At 51.4% G+C, this 16387-nt stretch overlaps 1 protein-coding gene across 1 annotated transcript in view; it reads left to right on the top strand.

The window, feature by feature from the left end:
- The window catches only part of Myh9 (myosin heavy chain 9), a 90330-nt gene that overhangs the window by 64323 nt on the left and 9620 nt on the right, over positions 1–16387 (top strand). Inside the window, exons 15-30 of the mRNA XM_090328630.1 lie at positions 1046–1160; positions 3427–3620; positions 3947–4068; positions 4780–4849; positions 5476–5636; positions 6320–6428; positions 7293–7424; positions 8301–8507; positions 8926–9063; positions 10392–10515; positions 11834–12005; positions 13237–13449; positions 13751–13895; positions 15103–15309; positions 15503–15607; positions 15844–15996. Coding sequence (XP_090184756.1) covers positions 1046–1160; positions 3427–3620; positions 3947–4068; positions 4780–4849; positions 5476–5636; positions 6320–6428; positions 7293–7424; positions 8301–8507; positions 8926–9063; positions 10392–10515; positions 11834–12005; positions 13237–13449; positions 13751–13895; positions 15103–15309; positions 15503–15607; positions 15844–15996 — 2367 coding nt within the window. The remainder of the gene's footprint in view (positions 1–1045; positions 1161–3426; positions 3621–3946; positions 4069–4779; positions 4850–5475; positions 5637–6319; positions 6429–7292; positions 7425–8300; positions 8508–8925; positions 9064–10391; positions 10516–11833; positions 12006–13236; positions 13450–13750; positions 13896–15102; positions 15310–15502; positions 15608–15843; positions 15997–16387) is intronic.

Genomic DNA, 16387 nt, shown 5'->3' with positions numbered 1-16387 from the left:
CCCACAGCTGTTCTGGACCTCAGGCCTACTCCCTCTTAGGAGAAGCGCACATGCGGTCTGTGGATGTTCACAGGACACTCTTGCTGTCCAGTTATATGTGGAATGGGACAGGGGACTCCCTCTACCCGCTGTCCAGGCCCTCAGTGATGAAATCAGCAGCAGTGTTTCTGGTTGTTCGGAGGACCTGGGCTGGTTCTATGGGGGTTTTTGTTTTGTTTTTGGTTCTGGTCCTGGGGCTTGAACTCAGGACCTAGGTGCTGTCCCTGAGCTTTTGTTCTTAAGACTAGTACTCTGCCGCTTGAGCCATAGCTCCACTACTGCCCTTTTGGAGATGAGAGCCTCAGAGACTTTTCTGCCTGGGCTGAGTTTGAACTATGATCCTCAAATCTCAGCCTCCTGAATAGCTAAGATTATAGAAATGAGCCACCACTGCCTGCCTGGCTCCGGGGCTCTGTTACCTTGCAGCAGGCCTGTGTTGACCCCACGCCCCACGCCACAGTGTTGACAGCAGTGCCCATGTGCTGTGGACTAATTAGGAAGAAGGCCATGGTAGTAGCTGCTCTGTTTGTATCATTCTTGCATTTTCTTTTTTACAATGGAAATAGGATATTGTGGGGTCAGAGGCATGACTCAGTTGGTAGAGCGTTAGCCAGTGAGCAAAAGTGGCTGGTACTGAGTTTGAGTCCCTGTCTCAGACCTTTTTAAAAAAAAAAAAAAGGAAAAGAAAAGAAAATATGATATTGTGTTATTAAGACTGTTTAAAAAAAAAAGGCACGATGTATGTACTTTAAAAAGAAGTGGGAGTGTTCTCAGAAGACAAAGCAAGAAGACAGCATGCTGTGGAAGCCGTGCTGTTGCCCCCTTAGCCTCTGCTGGCTGTCCGTGTTGTTAAGTTTCTGCTCTTTCTTTGGCAGCACTGAGAAGGTCCTGTCAATACTTCATTGTCTGGTCACTTGCCATTTCCTTCTTGGGGCTGGAAATCACCAAACAGAGGGTGGTCCTTAAGTGGGGCAACTGTGCAAGTCCTTGTCCCCATCTCTTCCAGGTGGATTACAAAGCTGACGAGTGGCTGATGAAGAACATGGACCCCCTGAATGACAACATTGCCACCCTGCTCCATCAGTCCTCAGACAAGTTCGTGTCCGAGCTGTGGAAGGATGGTACGCCCTTTGCCTGCCTCCTGTCTCCTGTGTGCCTGGTTATCCTCCCATCTCCACAGTGGGCCCAGACAAATGCGGGGTTTGGACAGAAGCCAAAAGGGTTGTGTCCTCTTTAGCTCCCATGTAAAGGTCTCCCTGCAATGAAGAGGTAGAGGCTGCCTGAGCTTGCACCCTTTGTGCAGAAGCTCCTGTGGGCCTTGTGGCTGTAGATAGCCAGGGTACCTTCCAGAACTAGTCATGTCCATGGTGGCCACAGCCTGGCTGCACAAATCTCCAGGCCCATACCTCCTTGCATTTCTGCCTCTATTCTTGTTGGTTGTGTTGAAGTTGCACTTTTTAAATTTTCTGCCAGTCCTGTGGCTTGAACTCAGGGCCTGGGCACTGTCCCTGAGCTGCTTCTTCTCCTCTCTTTTTTTAAAATTTTTGGCTCATGGCTAGTACTCTACCACAGTGCCACTTTTGGCTTTTTCTGTATATGTGGTACTGAGAAATGGAACCCAGGGCTTCATGCATGCTAGGCAAGCACTCTACTACTGAGCCACATTCCTAGTCCCTGAAGTTGTACTTTCTTGCTGTTTCTCCCTCTGCCTGGGTCTTGCTTTAACCTCTCTGTTGCAGAGATGCAGAGCACTCAGAGAGCCTATTTCTATCACCGCTTTCCCATTCTCCACCTAGAATCAGGTGATTGGCCACCCGGACTGGGTTCTCGTGTGTGTGGTGCACCCAGAACTATGCAAAAGTGCTTCTGCTGCCTTCTTCTTGCCCTTGGCTTCTCCTGCCTGGCTGTGCCTGTTCCCCTGCAATGCCCTCGGCTCCTGCAGACTTCTTCCAGCTATGCCTGTCACAGGCCTGCAGTAGAGAATTTGGCAAATGACAGGTTGTGTTGGCATACTTGGGGACATCGTGTTATATATGAGGGAAAAACCAGATGTTAAAAATTTCTATCTTTGGAGCTCCATCTGACTGCTTGAGTGGCTGCAAGTGTCTTGTGTGAGGTGTCGCACGCACTCCTGTGTGTCTGTGCTCCTGAAAGCTGAATGGCATCCATGTTGTCCAGCAGCCAGTCAGCATGGCTCCTGTCATCTAGGGCACATGAAAAGGATCAGTGTCCACCTTCTCTTGTAGAGCCTGAGCAGCTTTCACCAGCTACTCACCCTCAGAAGCTTTTTGGACCAGTAAAGCAGCCCCTATGGCATGCATGGGCGAGGCTGCCCTGGAGTCTAATTGGCTGGCTTCTGTGCTAAGCAAGTATCCATCTGTGTACCAATAAATAATGGAGATCTGGCCACAAAACAACAGGAAATAGACTTTGTGAAGGAATTCTTTATCTTCATCCATGGAAGCCTTTGAATGTAACATCGGCTCTTGCTCAAAACTGATCTCCCATGGCTGGCCACTTGGGCTTAGTTACTTTTGTTTAGCTGGGAGGAAGTAGGGGGCAGGAGTTGCACTGCTTTGGCCTCTTCCTTTGGCAGGGGTGTGGAGCCTCCAGCCCACTGGCTATGTCAAGATCACAGAAATAGTTTTGTACATGAGGGAACAAACATGTGTCCTCATCGGCTGCCATGTTGCCTGGCATCTGAATGAATGGCCCTTAGCAGAGGAAAAGCTTTCCTACCTTCTACCCCTTTAGAGGATGGTTTAGAAGATGGAGACCTGTGATCCAGGAGACAGGTGAAATACAAGACACGAAGAACTTTTGGGACTAGTTAGGACCAAAAGGGGTCTACTTCTAATGTCTCCATGTGCTGCAATAAGTCAACTGAGAAGAGCTGTCTGGGGTGACTGTAGGCAGGGACCATTTCCAGCCCTGCTGCCAATGGGGGAGTGTCTTTGGACCTCCCGCTACCTGGCTTCTAGCCCAGTGTTCTTAGGTTAAGGGTTATCAGCTCTTCCCTTGGGACCATGGGATTACATGTGCTGAGCCAGGTTTGAACACCTCCTTGGAGGCAGCCTTTTGCAGTCCTGGAATTCTGCCTTTTCCACTGTACACTGCCAACTTATGTCTCCTCGGGATTAGGAAATTCCAGAGAAGGCTAAGGTTGGTAACGTAAACGTCAGGTCCACTTTCTTGGGGTTCTGCTCCCCAAGAGAGATAAGCCTAGGGACCTTTCTCCCGTGTTTCCTGTTCAGATTAGGTCAGTCTCACACAGGGTCCTGCTAGTCCACACTGTCTCTCCCTCTTTTCTGTCCTGATGTCTGCCTCTCTGCGCTCTGCCCCTCAGCTGAGGTTGCCAGGCACTCATATGCCTTGTGTCCTCCACAGTGGACCGCATCATCGGCCTGGACCAGGTGGCTGGCATGTCCGAGACGGCGCTGCCTGGAGCTTTCAAGACGAGGAAGGGCATGTTCCGCACTGTGGGGCAGCTGTACAAGGAGCAGCTGGCCAAGCTGATGGCCACGCTCAGGAACACCAACCCCAACTTTGTCCGCTGCATCATCCCCAACCATGAGAAGAAGGTACAGCCACTCAGTGGCAGGGGTCACTCAGCAGCAGCAGCAGCAGCAGCAGCAGCAGCAATTCTTTTAGCCACAGAGCAAGGCCATAGGGTCTCAGTAATCTTACAAGCTGGCTCTGGAAGCCTAGGATTTTTGTGCCACATTTGTTGGCCGCCTTTCTTGTTGGCACTGATTGATTGTGCCCCCTCTTGGCCTGGATCACTGTGCTTGGCTGTCAGAACCTGATGGCCGTAGTGAGTTCCTAGGGCTTCTGCCCTTCTGGGTTCAGAGGGTCGGTCCACCCCACCTTTCCTCACCAGCTCAGCATTGTGTACTTTCTTCTCCAGGCTGGCAAACTGGACCCGCACCTGGTATTGGACCAGCTGCGCTGCAATGGTGTCCTGGAGGGCATCCGCATCTGTCGCCAGGGCTTCCCCAACAGGGTGGTTTTCCAGGAGTTCCGGCAGAGGTGAGCAGGCCTAGGCCCCTTGTCTGGTCCAGGCTGTAGGTGAAGTGAGTCCCAGTGAGGAGCTGCCCCTGACCCCTAGGGACCCTGGCTCTTGACAATCAAGATCCAGCCAACTCTCCACAGCATCTTTTTTCGGTGCCACCCTTTGAGTGAGAAGAGATAGGTGGTCCCATCTTAGTCCTGCAGAAAAATCAGAATGCAAGCCCTTACTCTTAGTGGCTGCCAGGACTTGCTGCTGTGTGTTGTAGCCATGGAAGCTCTGGAATAAGGTTGAAAAGATCAGCCGGGCACATGGCGCTGAAGGAACCTCATGGGGGTGGCTGTCCCATAAGCGCTGCAGCTAGCTGCGTGTGCAGATGTAAGCCACACTATCCTGTTTGGCCAGTGACTGTGTTGAGTGCCGACTGCCACTATTCTGATCTGGTTATTTCTTAGCCATTCTGCAGCATCCCAACTACCAGTGTGGCTGTCCTAGGGCCCCAGATGAGGACTCTGGGCAGTTTAGGCTGGGTAAGCCCAGCCTAAAAACCCACCCTCGATCATGGAAATAAAATAGTCCAGTGCAAATGTCTGTTCATTCCTAGGTGGTATTGTTCAGCCTAAGGAAGAGTAGGGTGGGTTTGCCAAGTGTTTTCTTCCTTAGGAGGCTTGCTGGCCACACTGTACTGAAGCAAAGGGTAGGATAACCAGATTTCTTTTTTCCTCCCTCAGATATGAGATCCTCACACCCAACTCCATTCCCAAGGGCTTCATGGATGGGAAGCAGGCGTGCGTGCTCATGGTGAGTCCCACTGGTATCTCTCATGGACTCTGGTCTACATCGTCATGGCTGGTGCCCATTCTGAGAGGCTGTGCTGTGTGGTGCCTGCCAATGTTTGCGTTCTGACTACGCTGGATACCCTGAACAGGTGCTGGCCGGGTGCTTGACTGTGCCAAGTTCTGTGCATCCTGGGTTCCCACAGCCCTGCTACCATTACTTGCTTTGTGTGTCCTTCTTCATTGTTTTGATTTAAGAAAATGTTCTCCCCATTTTACAGCTGGGGACTCTGCCCTCACGCTGGTTCAGGCTTGGTGTTAGATCCTGAAGGCCAGTGTGGCATGTGCTTTAATGTCAATGTCTGGGGTTCCTGGTTGTCTCCTGTATGTGGACCAACTGCACTTCGGTGGAACATGATTCCAGGGTGCAAAGACAGGAGATGGGAGAGAAAACCTCAACATTTCCTTCAACTCCGAGGTCCTCTGTTTCTCTGAAAGTCGGGCTTGTCACTCTTTCTTGTGCTGGAACCTGCCTCTCGACTCAACATTCCTAGGCCCTGCTCTTTCAAGGATTCCTGAGTCTATTCTCAGGGGTTTCTTCCTGGGACTCACAGTGACACAGAGTCAGCCACCTGCTTTCCTCTCACGCAGATCAAAGCCTTGGAGCTTGACAGCAACCTGTACCGCATCGGCCAGAGCAAAGTGTTCTTCCGGGCTGGTGTGCTGGCCCACTTGGAGGAGGAGCGGGACCTGAAGATCACTGATGTCATCATAGGCTTCCAGGCCTGCTGCAGAGGCTACCTGGCCAGGAAGTGTGTATTTCCCCCAAACTCTCCCCCCCGCCCCCCGCCGTCATTCTGTTCAGCAGCACCTAGCCAGCAGTGGTCAAGGGCCATGGGCTTTTCCTGTCCCAGTAATATAAGAGGAACGGAAGGGAAGTGGTGACTGCCTGGATTTGCTGTACCCAAAGTTTCTGTGCTCCTCTTTCACCCTGTGGGGACAGCACTACTCTCCAAGGAGCCTTTGGGGAGGAGGTTCCTCTGGGTCCTCAGTAGCTCTTAAGGAAGCCCAGCCTCCCCACAGCAGGCATGGCAACTGCACACAGGTCTATGTCCTGGATCTCTACTCCAGGAATTGGCCCAGTGTGGTCCCAGCCCTGAGTAGGGGAGAATAGTTCATTGTGGTAGGATAAATTCATCCGAAGCCTCACAGCTAGTGTCTTACAACCTGCCTTTGTACAGCATCCTCTTCTCAACAACAGCTCAGATATGGACACTGCAGGCTAGATAGTGGAAGTCAGAGTCTCCTGGGCATGGGTGCGTTAAATGTCAAGGATCATAGCATGATAGCCTGCACTGAGTAGAGTCAGTGTTGGTTCATATGAGTCCTTCACCCTGTGAGCAGCTTAGTGGAGATCAGGCCCCTGTCATCCACTGTACTGAGCAATGATCTGTGGTCAGGGCTGTCAGGTTGTGACCGTGTCCCTCCCCCACAGGGCTTTCGCTAAACGGCAGCAGCAGCTGACAGCCATGAAGGTTCTGCAGAGGAACTGTGCCGCCTACCTCAAGCTGCGCAACTGGCAATGGTGGAGGCTCTTCACAAAGGTGGGTTCCGGGGCTGCACCGAGGTGGGCCACCGGTGGGCTTTGTGGGGGGCTCACTGCCCATTGTGTGAGATACAGCTCCTGCTCCCCTGAGCTAGAAAGTCCTGTCCTGTAGAGTCGGGGGTGTCTTAGCCAAGGCATTTGTCTGCTGTGAGCGGCCTTTGCTGGGTCAGCTCAGGGCCGCTTCCCACATGGAAGGATCCCTACATAGTGGCGCACGGTGCCGGAAGCGCTGTCTTCCCAGTCCAACTCCACTCACAACAAGCTGGCCCTCCCACCTCCCACCCACCTGCTTTTAGAGCTGCGTAGGTCGTTTTTATTTATGATAGATGGTTTATGGTAATTATAAGACATTAACAAGTAAAAACATGGAGAAGAAAAAATTCTCCCATAATCCCTTCACTCCAATAATATAGTAGATTTGGTGATATTTATTCTGTCCTCTTTTTCTCACTCCCAGTAAATCTTAGCTCTGTATAATAAACCATATGAATTCTTCAACTTGTATAAACAGTCACATAGTTTGCACTCTCCATTTAGTTTTTAGAAGGCCATGTGCTCTTCCCTAGAGGACATACCATAATCATCTGGGTACTTGTCCAGCAATGGGCCTCGGCACCATTCCTAAATCTTTCTACTATCGACAGTGCCGAGTGAGCTCTCTTGTGTGTACCTTACTCCGGAGTCATGCCTTGTTAGGCCTCCTCCCCCAGCCTGTCGAGTTGTTTTCCCTGTGCATTTTTTTTTTTGGTCCCAGAGATGAGAGCAGCTTTGTAATGGTTGGCAGGGGTAGGTATCTTCCAGCTGAGCTTGACTACTACTCTTCCTCCTCTTCCTCCTCCTCCCCCGTCCCACCCACCCCCAGGTCAAGCCCCTGCTACAGGTGAGCCGGCAAGAGGAGGAGATGATGGCGAAAGAGGAAGAGCTGGTGAAGGTGCGAGAAAAGCAGGTGGCTGCAGAGAACAGGCTCACAGAGATGGAGACATTGCAGTCTCAGGTGAGTGTAAGCCAGTGGCAGCGGCTGTTCCTAAGGCTGCCATCTGCTGGCTAGCAGCAGGCAGCAGGCAGCGGTTCTCTGTGATGCTGGCTTGGGCAGTAGGGAGGCCACTCTGCCAGCTGGAAGCTTTCAAGCCCAGCTCCCCATGTCACTCTTAGCCCCTTCCTAGGGGTCTTGGGCAATGGCAAGGACTAAGGACATACTTACCCATGGCTGCCTGGGAGCTTAGGCACTCTCATGGAAGCTACTTCCTTATTTATTTATTTTTTTTTTTTGGTCAATTGTGGAGCTTGAACTCTGGGCCTGGACACGGTCCCTGAGCTCTTTAGCTCAAGGCTCTCGCTCTACCACTTGAGCCACAGTACCACCTCCATTTTTTTTTTCCTGGTGGTTAATTGGAGATGAGTCTCACGGACTTTTGTGCCTGTTCTGGCTTTGAACCGGGATCCTCCGATCTCAGCCTCCTGAGTAGCTAGGATTACAGGCGTGAGCCACCAGCACCCAGCTAGGAAGATACTCTTTCTTGTTCATGCATTCCTTGCCAGCTATGAGCCTGAGCGCTCCATCCAGGCTCTGCTTGAGCAGTCTACACATCTGCTTTCCATTACTATAACAAAATAGCTGAGATGAACAGCTTAACAGGAGGAAGGATTTTATTGTGGCCTATAGTTTCAGGTTATTCCATGGTCAGTTGGCTCCATTGTTCCTGGGCCCGTGGCAAGGCAGAAGGTCATGATGTGTAGTGCTGGTAGAACAGAGTCCACTTCCTAGGAATGCCATCTGTTGGAACCAACCAAGCCTTTAACACCTAGCCTTTTTGACATTTTGGATGTGAACTGTCTCAGAGAACTTAAGTTCTCTGTGCATTCGTTACAGCTCATGGCGGAGAAGCTGCAGTTGCAGGAACAGCTGCAGGCAGAAACTGAGCTGTGTGCCGAGGCTGAGGAGCTCCGAGCCCGCCTGACTGCCAAGAAGCAGGAGCTGGAGGAGATCTGCCATGACCTGGAGGCCAGAGTGGAGGAGGAGGAGGAGCGCTGCCAGCACCTGCAGACAGAGAAGAAGAAGATGCAGCAGAACATCCAGGTACCTCCTGTGGGGAGGGCTAGAGCTGATGCCGAGGGCCACCTTGGCAGAGCTTGGAGTCCTTGAGGGAAGCGGCAACATGGACAAATCAGGGGCATGCAGAACCCATCCTTACACTCTGTCCACTTGGCAGGCCTGCAGAGGTTTTCTCACAACACAAGCCCCTCATGTCTCACGAGTGCTGCTCAGTGGAGCATTGAAACCTGTGGACTTCCTCTGCTGGGTCCTTGCTCCACCAGCCCAAGGCATGGGGCCCCTTGGCTCTGCCCCCTACCTGTGCCACTGATGTAGAGCTAGCTTGGGAATCCCTGTCATGGTGTGTTTGCTTCACAATTCCCATTCACATATGGGCCCCATGAATACAGCGGTGCTGGTCATTGTGAAGTGTGCCCTTCTCACGGTCTCTCCACCTCTGTAGGAACTCGAGGAGCAGCTGGAGGAGGAGGAGAGCGCCCGGCAGAAGCTACAGCTAGAGAAGGTGACCACTGAGGCCAAGCTGAAGAAGCTGGAGGAGGACCAGATCATCATGGAGGACCAGAACTGTAAACTGGCCAAGGTGGGGAGGCAGGGCGTGATGACCCATTGCCAGCTGTCTGTCCCCCTTGCACACTGGGGCTCTGCAGGAGCTGTTTGTCCTGTGGCATCCCTCCTGACCTCCAGCTGCCAGGGCCCTGTGTAAGGGGATTTCCTCATGAGTGAGGGACCTAGAGAAAGGCTTACCAGTTTCCCCTTATTGAAGCTAAGAGTTGGATCTTGGGCAATAGGGCACTGTGGCTCAGTGTTGAGGTGCAGGGCACTACTCTCCAGCCATCCCTGAGGGGCTGATTGTGTCTTCTGTGAATGTCCCTCTAAGTGTCAGTGAACAAAGTAGGGGGATGTGACAAGACACTTGCCTATCAACTTATGGATAGCTACACAAAGCAGTGAAGAGGCAGCTCTGGCACCGATTGGGTCCCAGAGAAGCATGGTAGCATAAGTCTTTTATGGCTTGGCTTCTCTTCTCTTCTCTTCTCTTCTCTTCTCTTCTCTTCTCTTCTCTTCTCTTCTCTTCTCTTCTCTTCCTCCCTCCCTCCCTCTCTCCCTCCCTCCCTCCCCTTCCCCTCCCCTTCCCTCTTCTTCCCTCCCCTCTCTCCTTCCCTCCCCCTCTCCAGTCATGGAGCTTGAACTCAGGGCCTGGGTACTGTCTCTGAGCTTCTTTTGCTCAAGGCTAGTACTCTTGAACCAAGCACTCTTGGACTTCTTTCTGTATGTGGTACTGAGAAATCACATCTGGTGCTTCATGCATACCACAAAAGCACACTCTATCACTAAGCCATGTTCGCAGCCTGGCTTCCTCTTAATGGGGAGAGCCAATTGTTCTCTACTATTGCAACCCGGAAACTTTCATGCTTGAACCTAAAGGGGTCATGTAGGGTTAAGAGGGGCCTGGACACCCACAGTTTTAGTCCCTAGGGAAGCTTATCCAGCTAGTGTTGGAGAGCTAATAAACTTTTGTTTTTTTTTTTTGGTCAGTCCTGGGGTTTGAACTCTGGGCCTGGGCACTGTCCCTGAGCCCTTTAGCTCAAGGCTACTGCCCTACCCCTTGAGCCACAGTGCCACTTCTGGTGTTCTAGTGGCTAATTGTAGATAAGAGTCTCATGAACTTTAGTTCCCCGGGTTGGCTTTGAACTGCTACCCTCAGATTTCAGCCTCCTGAGTAGCCACCGCCCCTGGCGGCTAATAGACGTTTGAAGTTATCCTTTGATCTAGTAAATACTAATGAACGTGATGCAGTGGCTAAGGCCGCTGATTTTGTCTCCCAATTCCAAATACCTGGCACGTCATGCTTAGGAGGAGCTCAGCTGACCCTGACCTCTCACCTGCCCCCGCCCCTCTCCCTCTTAGGAGAAGAAACTGCTGGAGGACAGAATAGCTGAATTCACTTCAAACCTCATGGAAGAGGAGGAAAAATCCAAGAGCCTAGCCAAGCTGAAGAACAAGCACGAGGCAATGATCACTGACCTGGAAGGTGAGGCTTGCCCCGAGGAGCAAGCCTGTCCACCCTCAGCCCCGAGGCATCTGGGCTTTCAGGGCAGCCGGGGCCACTGCCTCAGGAGCCCCAGCTGCCAGGCTTGAGCGGCCAGTGTCTGTTGCCACAGGCTGCGGGCTTCCATGGCTGTGGGCTGAACAGGCCCTACAAAAGGAGTGTTTAGTGTGGAGCTTTGCTTCCTCTGTTGTCAGCCACCACTGTGATGGAAGCTGTTGAGACTGCCCAAGGCAGTTCCAGGTGACCCCTGAGCTGACCAGCTCTGTCATCTACTAGCTGGGTCATCTCCCACTTGGTGTTTAGTCTCTGGACCTTAGTTTTCCTTGCCCATGAAGAATCATGGTGTGCTAGTGTGTGTCTATATGCTGTGAAGCCCAGACTGCTATGGAAGCTTCGGCTCAGGCCTGGCGACATAGTGTCAGCTGCTGTTGGGTGCTAGGAGGACTTACAGTGTGGTGTCGTGCCTAGCTCTGCCTGCTCCTCCTCATTTACAGGAGTCAGGCTGTGTGAGCATAAGAACCAGCCAGTGTCTAGTGCAGCGGGCCCCTGCCTGCCTTGATCTGGACGTTCTCTTGGACCCTGTGGGTGTGTGCGTTGAGAGTCACAGGCACAGGTACCCATTGAGGGCATGATCAGCACAACCCAAAGACGTACAGTTACAGAACAGGTAGCTCAGCACAATGCATCTACATCCAGGTATAAGGAACGTCTTCAGTGACACCGATGAAAGCAGAGGTCCCAGCCTCAAGAGCAGGTCTAGGGAGAGAAAGCTCACTTTTGAAGGTCTGGACCTCATTCTACTTGCTTTAAGTTGTTGGCTCATAAGAGCCACAGCACAGCCTAACTAAGCAGGTTGTCTGTTCACCTTTTCATATGAAGAGGGTTGAGTGACATTCCATGACCTCATGGAATTGTGAAGCCAGACATTGAACCCTGATCTGTCCTCATGAAATCACAGACTTCATACAAGGTTGTTCTGTTGTATAAGTTTAGATTCATGAAGAACGTGGTAGAGCTGTGAATGGAAACAGGGGAATGAGAAACAAACTTGAAGACATTCCCTGGCAGGATGGGGCATGGCCGTTAGAGATATAGAAGTCCTGGCTTCCTGTGCCAAAGCTCTGACTTGTGTCCCTGTCCTCCTCTCTGCTCCTCACACTGGGCACAGTGTTGTGACTGGAACCCTTTAAACCTTTGGGGTGTTTTGTGAATGCTTGGTACTCAATGTAAGTGACAGACAGTAAGCATGAAGTCCTCAGCCACTGACAGCTCTGTGATTTCTCCCACCTCTCCCTGGCAGAGCGCCTCCGCAGAGAGGAGAAGCAGCGGCAGGAGCTGGAGAAGACCCGTCGCAAGCTGGAGGGAGATTCCACGGACCTCAGTGATCAGATTGCCGAGCTCCAGGCACAGATTGCCGAGCTCAAGATGCAGCTGGCCAAGAAGGAGGAGGAGCTGCAGGCTGCTCTGGCCAGGTAAGACCCTGGCCACTGCCCAGTGCCAGTGCATGTAGCTCTCAGTGTACCAGCAAGCCATGAGCATGCTTGCTGCTTATGACAGCCCCACCCCACTTCTTGTCTGTTAACACAGTGTGAAGTAGGGCGTCACCAACCCCAGTTTCCATCTCCTTTTCCTTTCCTTTTAAAAATGTATTCATTATGAGCATAATACTTCTTTCTATTGTTACTATAAAAGTGATGTAGAACGTGTTATATAGTTAAATAAGTCAGGTAAAGAATATGTTTCTTTTTGGACAATGTCACTCTTTTCCTCACCCAATCCTACTTTGTAAAACTTATTTTTAAAACTAGACCTGTTAAGAATAGCATATTTGGATTTACCACCACCTGGAAGGCATAGGATTTGGCCCCTTAGCTTCCCCTGGAGCGGTCCATTTGTTACACCTCATGATTAACCCTGAGCCCCTTAATACAGTCTTCGTGGACTATAACATCTTGTTTCCCTCTTCCCCCTCCTACCCCCCACTGAGCCTTTACATTTATATTTCATCATTTTTTTTCCTTACTGCAGTTTGAACTCAGTGTCTCACTCTTTTGAGTCTGGCACTCTTTACTTAATTATCCCTCTAGCCTTACTTTAAAAAACAAGGTTATTTTGGAGATAGACTTTATGCACTTTTCTTATAGCTACCAACTTCCTCAGTAGCTAGGATTATAGACATAGCCACTGGCACTTGGTTAAACATTTAAAGTAACATGTGAAGGTATGAATCTGTTTGGAAAATGAAGTAATTGCTGCTTTGCAATTCTTAAAGTGGTGTTTGCTCTTAAATTTTCAAGTGTGGCATTTGCTCTTAAATTTTCTCTTCTAGGGCCGGGAGTTTGGCCTAGTGGTAGAGTGCTTGCCTAGCATGCACGAAGACCCGGGTTCAATTCCTCGGCACCACAAACATAGAAAAAAGCCGGAAATGGTGCTGAGGCTCAAGTGGTAGAGCTCTAGCCTTGAGAAAGTCCAAGGACAGTGCTCAGGCCCTGAGCTCAAGCCCACGCCTGGCCAAAAAAAAATTTCTCTTCTAGTGTGGTACTTCCTTGAAAATCTTTGAAATGTCGATTGTTCTGAAACAGATCCTAAGTGATTATGACTACCAGATGCAGCTTTGGCTTCACCTCCCTAAACTTCCTCTGCACACTCTCTTGCTTAAAGGTGAAAATATCCTCATATTGATGTTGATGATCTCTTTGGCAGAGTGGAAGAAGAAGCTGCCCAGAAGAATGTTGCCCTAAAAAAGATTCGGGAACTAGAATCCCAGATTTCTGAACTCCAAGAAGATCTGGAATCTGAGCGAGCTTCTAGGAATAAGGCTGAGAAACTGAAACGGGATCTTGGAGAAGAGCTGGAGGCCCTGAAAACTGAGCTGGAAGACACTCTGGACTCCACAGCTGCCCAGCAGGAGCTGAGGTGTGCCACGGGGCTAAGTCACTGAGGAAGGGGAGAGGATGTGTGGTAGGGAACCCTAGACAGGGTCAAACACATGGCTTCTCAGCAGTTTCTCCTGCTGAAGAACCCCGCACTATGTTAGGATGAGACACAGGGAGGGCTGTCAGGCTGCAAGGGCACAGAAGCCCTCTCGGACTGTAGCACCAGCAGGGAGACAGTGGTAGAGAAGCTGTCTGTGCCCTTGCCAGGCTTCTCAGTGGTCAGCACAGAGCCCAGGGCTAGCATCGCTCCGGGTCCATCCTGAAGGCATTTCTCTGCCTAGGTCCAAACGCGAGCAGGAAGTGAACATCCTGAAGAAGACCCTGGAGGAGGAGGCGAAGACCCATGAGGCCCAGATACAGGAGATGCGGCAGAAGCACTCGCAGGCCGTGGAGGAGCTGGCCGATCAGCTGGAGCAGACAAAGCGGGTAAGTTCCCCAGTGTGGGGTGGGTAGAGGCTGCTTCTACCCAGGGGCAGTGACTGACCACCACTCTGGGCCTTGCTGCCTCTAACCTAGGCCTGTGAAATAGCACTCCAGCTTGTAGCTAGAACAACCTGCACAAATTTTTCTGTAAAGAAAAATGATAGATCGACTCATCTGATGATGTGAACTTGAGTTGAGATTACTTGTAAAACACTTAGATAAGAAGGCCTTAATAAGTCCTGGTTGCTGAAATACTGTTGTCTGCTCACCCATCTGCCAGAACAGAAAGCTTCCAGGAACTGAGTGACCCAGAACTGTCAGAGGGCCTTAGCCGTCCCTTTTCTGACTAGGTGGCTTCTCTCTTGAACACTCATAGCACTTGGTCAGCTGGTATCTTACTGGAAATGCAGTGCTGTTTCTTCAGCTCATCTCCTGGCCAGACAGTGTAGCTTGGCAGTATCTTCACAGGACAGCTTCTGTCTGCTGCCTCAGGCTCACTGCCACTATTGGTGGTCTCTTGGAGCCCTCAAGGGTTCTTGCACATAGCACCTGTAAAGCATGTTTAGAATCATACCCTGTCCATTTGTCTCCTTTTGCCCTTCACCCATGAGGTGTTTAGAGTCCTGCCTGTTCCTTAGTGTTACTGTCACCCAGAGTGGCTTTGTTTGTGCTCCTCCGGGGTCCAGCTTACTCTGGAACTTGCTGAGCTCATGAGGTGCTCAGAATTTGGTTGAGGACTATTGTATTTATTTTGTAGGTTCCACTTTGATATTTTAAAAATAACTTTAGAATTGCTCTTGAGGTCAGGCGGGGTGGCTCACGTTTGTAACCCCAGCTACTCGGAAGGCTGAGCCTGGAGGGCTCCACATCGATACGGCGACATCCCGAGAGCACCAGGTTGCTTAGGAGGGGTGAAACAGAGCAGGTCAAAACTCCCGTGCTGCTCAGAATGGCTCTTGTGTTTCAATAGTGCTAAACTGAGCACATGATTATAGTGGAATGTTCCTTCCATCCAGGGAGAGTGGTTGGGCTGGATTATTTCAGAAGACAGGAAGATTTTTTTCTCTTCCCTCAGGGCTGAACTGAATGGTCGTTTTTTGCTGTAAGGCAGTGGTTTCTGGAGCTGGGAGCGTGGCTTTTCCATTGAGGGAGGGACCATGTGCCTGCTGGGGTCTGGATGCCTACTTACCCTCCTTGCTGCCTCCCCCAGGTGAAAGCCACCCTTGAGAAAGCAAAGCAGAGCCTGGAGAGCGAGCGGGGGGAGCTGGCCAATGAAGTGAAGGCCCTGCTGCAGGGCAAAGGTGACTCCGAGCACAAGCGCAAGAAAGTGGAGGCCCAGCTGCAGGAGCTGCAGGTCAAGTTCAACGAGGGAGAGCGTGTGCGCACAGAGCTGGCCGACAAGGTCACCAAGCTGCAGGTGAGGCTTCTGCTGGAGTCCTGTCCTGGACATGGGGTCTCACCACAAACGGATTCATGGCCCGGCTACCCCACACCCTCTCCCCATGCTGGTTCTTCAGCCAAGCCCTTATGGTTTGGCTTGTGACTCGGGACCAGTCTATGACAGCAGTATGGCTGTACCCATGAGCCTTGCCTCTTCCTTCCCCATGCAGGTTGAGCTGGACAATGTGACCGGTCTCCTCAACCAGTCTGACAGCAAGTCCAGCAAGCTCACTAAAGACTTCTCCGCACTGGAGTCCCAGCTGCAGGATACTCAGGTAAGGATGGGGAAGTTGGCTCTTCCCGGGAGAGCCCTGTGCCCACTAGGTGTTAGCTGACAGGCATCTAGGCCTCCGTCACATAGCACATTCCTTTATCCGCCACACACCTGCATCTTCCAAGATCCTCTTAGCTCTCACCGGGTCCACACTTGATGTTCCCTGAGCCAGGGACCCGGGCTCTAAGATCTGACACTGCTGTCCTGAGCCTTGCACTGAGTCCTTGTCTGGAGTAGGAGCTGCTGCAGGAGGAGACTCGGCAGAAGCTGAGCCTGAGCACCAAGCTGAAGCAGATGGAGGATGAGAAGAACTCCTTCAAGGAGCAGCTGGAGGAGGAGGAGGAAGCCAAGCACAACCTAGAGAAGCAGATTGCCACCCTCCATGCTCAGGTAAGACTCTGCACAGAAACATTTTTTGGGTAGGGGGAAGGGGGGGCATGGGACTTGACCTATGGGCCTGGGTGTTGTCCCTTAGCTCTTTAGCGCAAGGCTATCGCCCTACCCCTTGGCCTGGGCATTGTCGCTGAGCTCTTCAGCTCAAGGCTACCGCCCTGCCCGTGAGCCCGATTTCTGGTTTTCTGGTGATTAATTGAAGATAAGAGTCTCATGGACTTTTTAGTGCCCCGGCTGGCTTTGAACTGTGAGCCTCAGATCTCAGCCTCCTGAGTAGCTAGGATTACAGGTGCGAGCCACTATGCCCAGCTCAATAACATTTTCTTGTTCTCATGGAAGAGGGAAGCAATATGTACACCTGGGGTGTGTGTGAGTGTGTGTGTGAGTG

This window comes from Megascapheus bottae, chromosome 2, assembly GCF_031878675.1.
Source record: "Megascapheus bottae isolate mThoBot1 chromosome 2, mThoBot2.hap1, whole genome shotgun sequence".
Classification (NCBI taxonomy): domain Eukaryota; kingdom Metazoa; phylum Chordata; class Mammalia; order Rodentia; family Geomyidae; genus Megascapheus; species Megascapheus bottae.
Note: the sequence above shows the minus strand (reverse complement) of the source record. Positions and strands in the feature narration are given on the sequence as shown.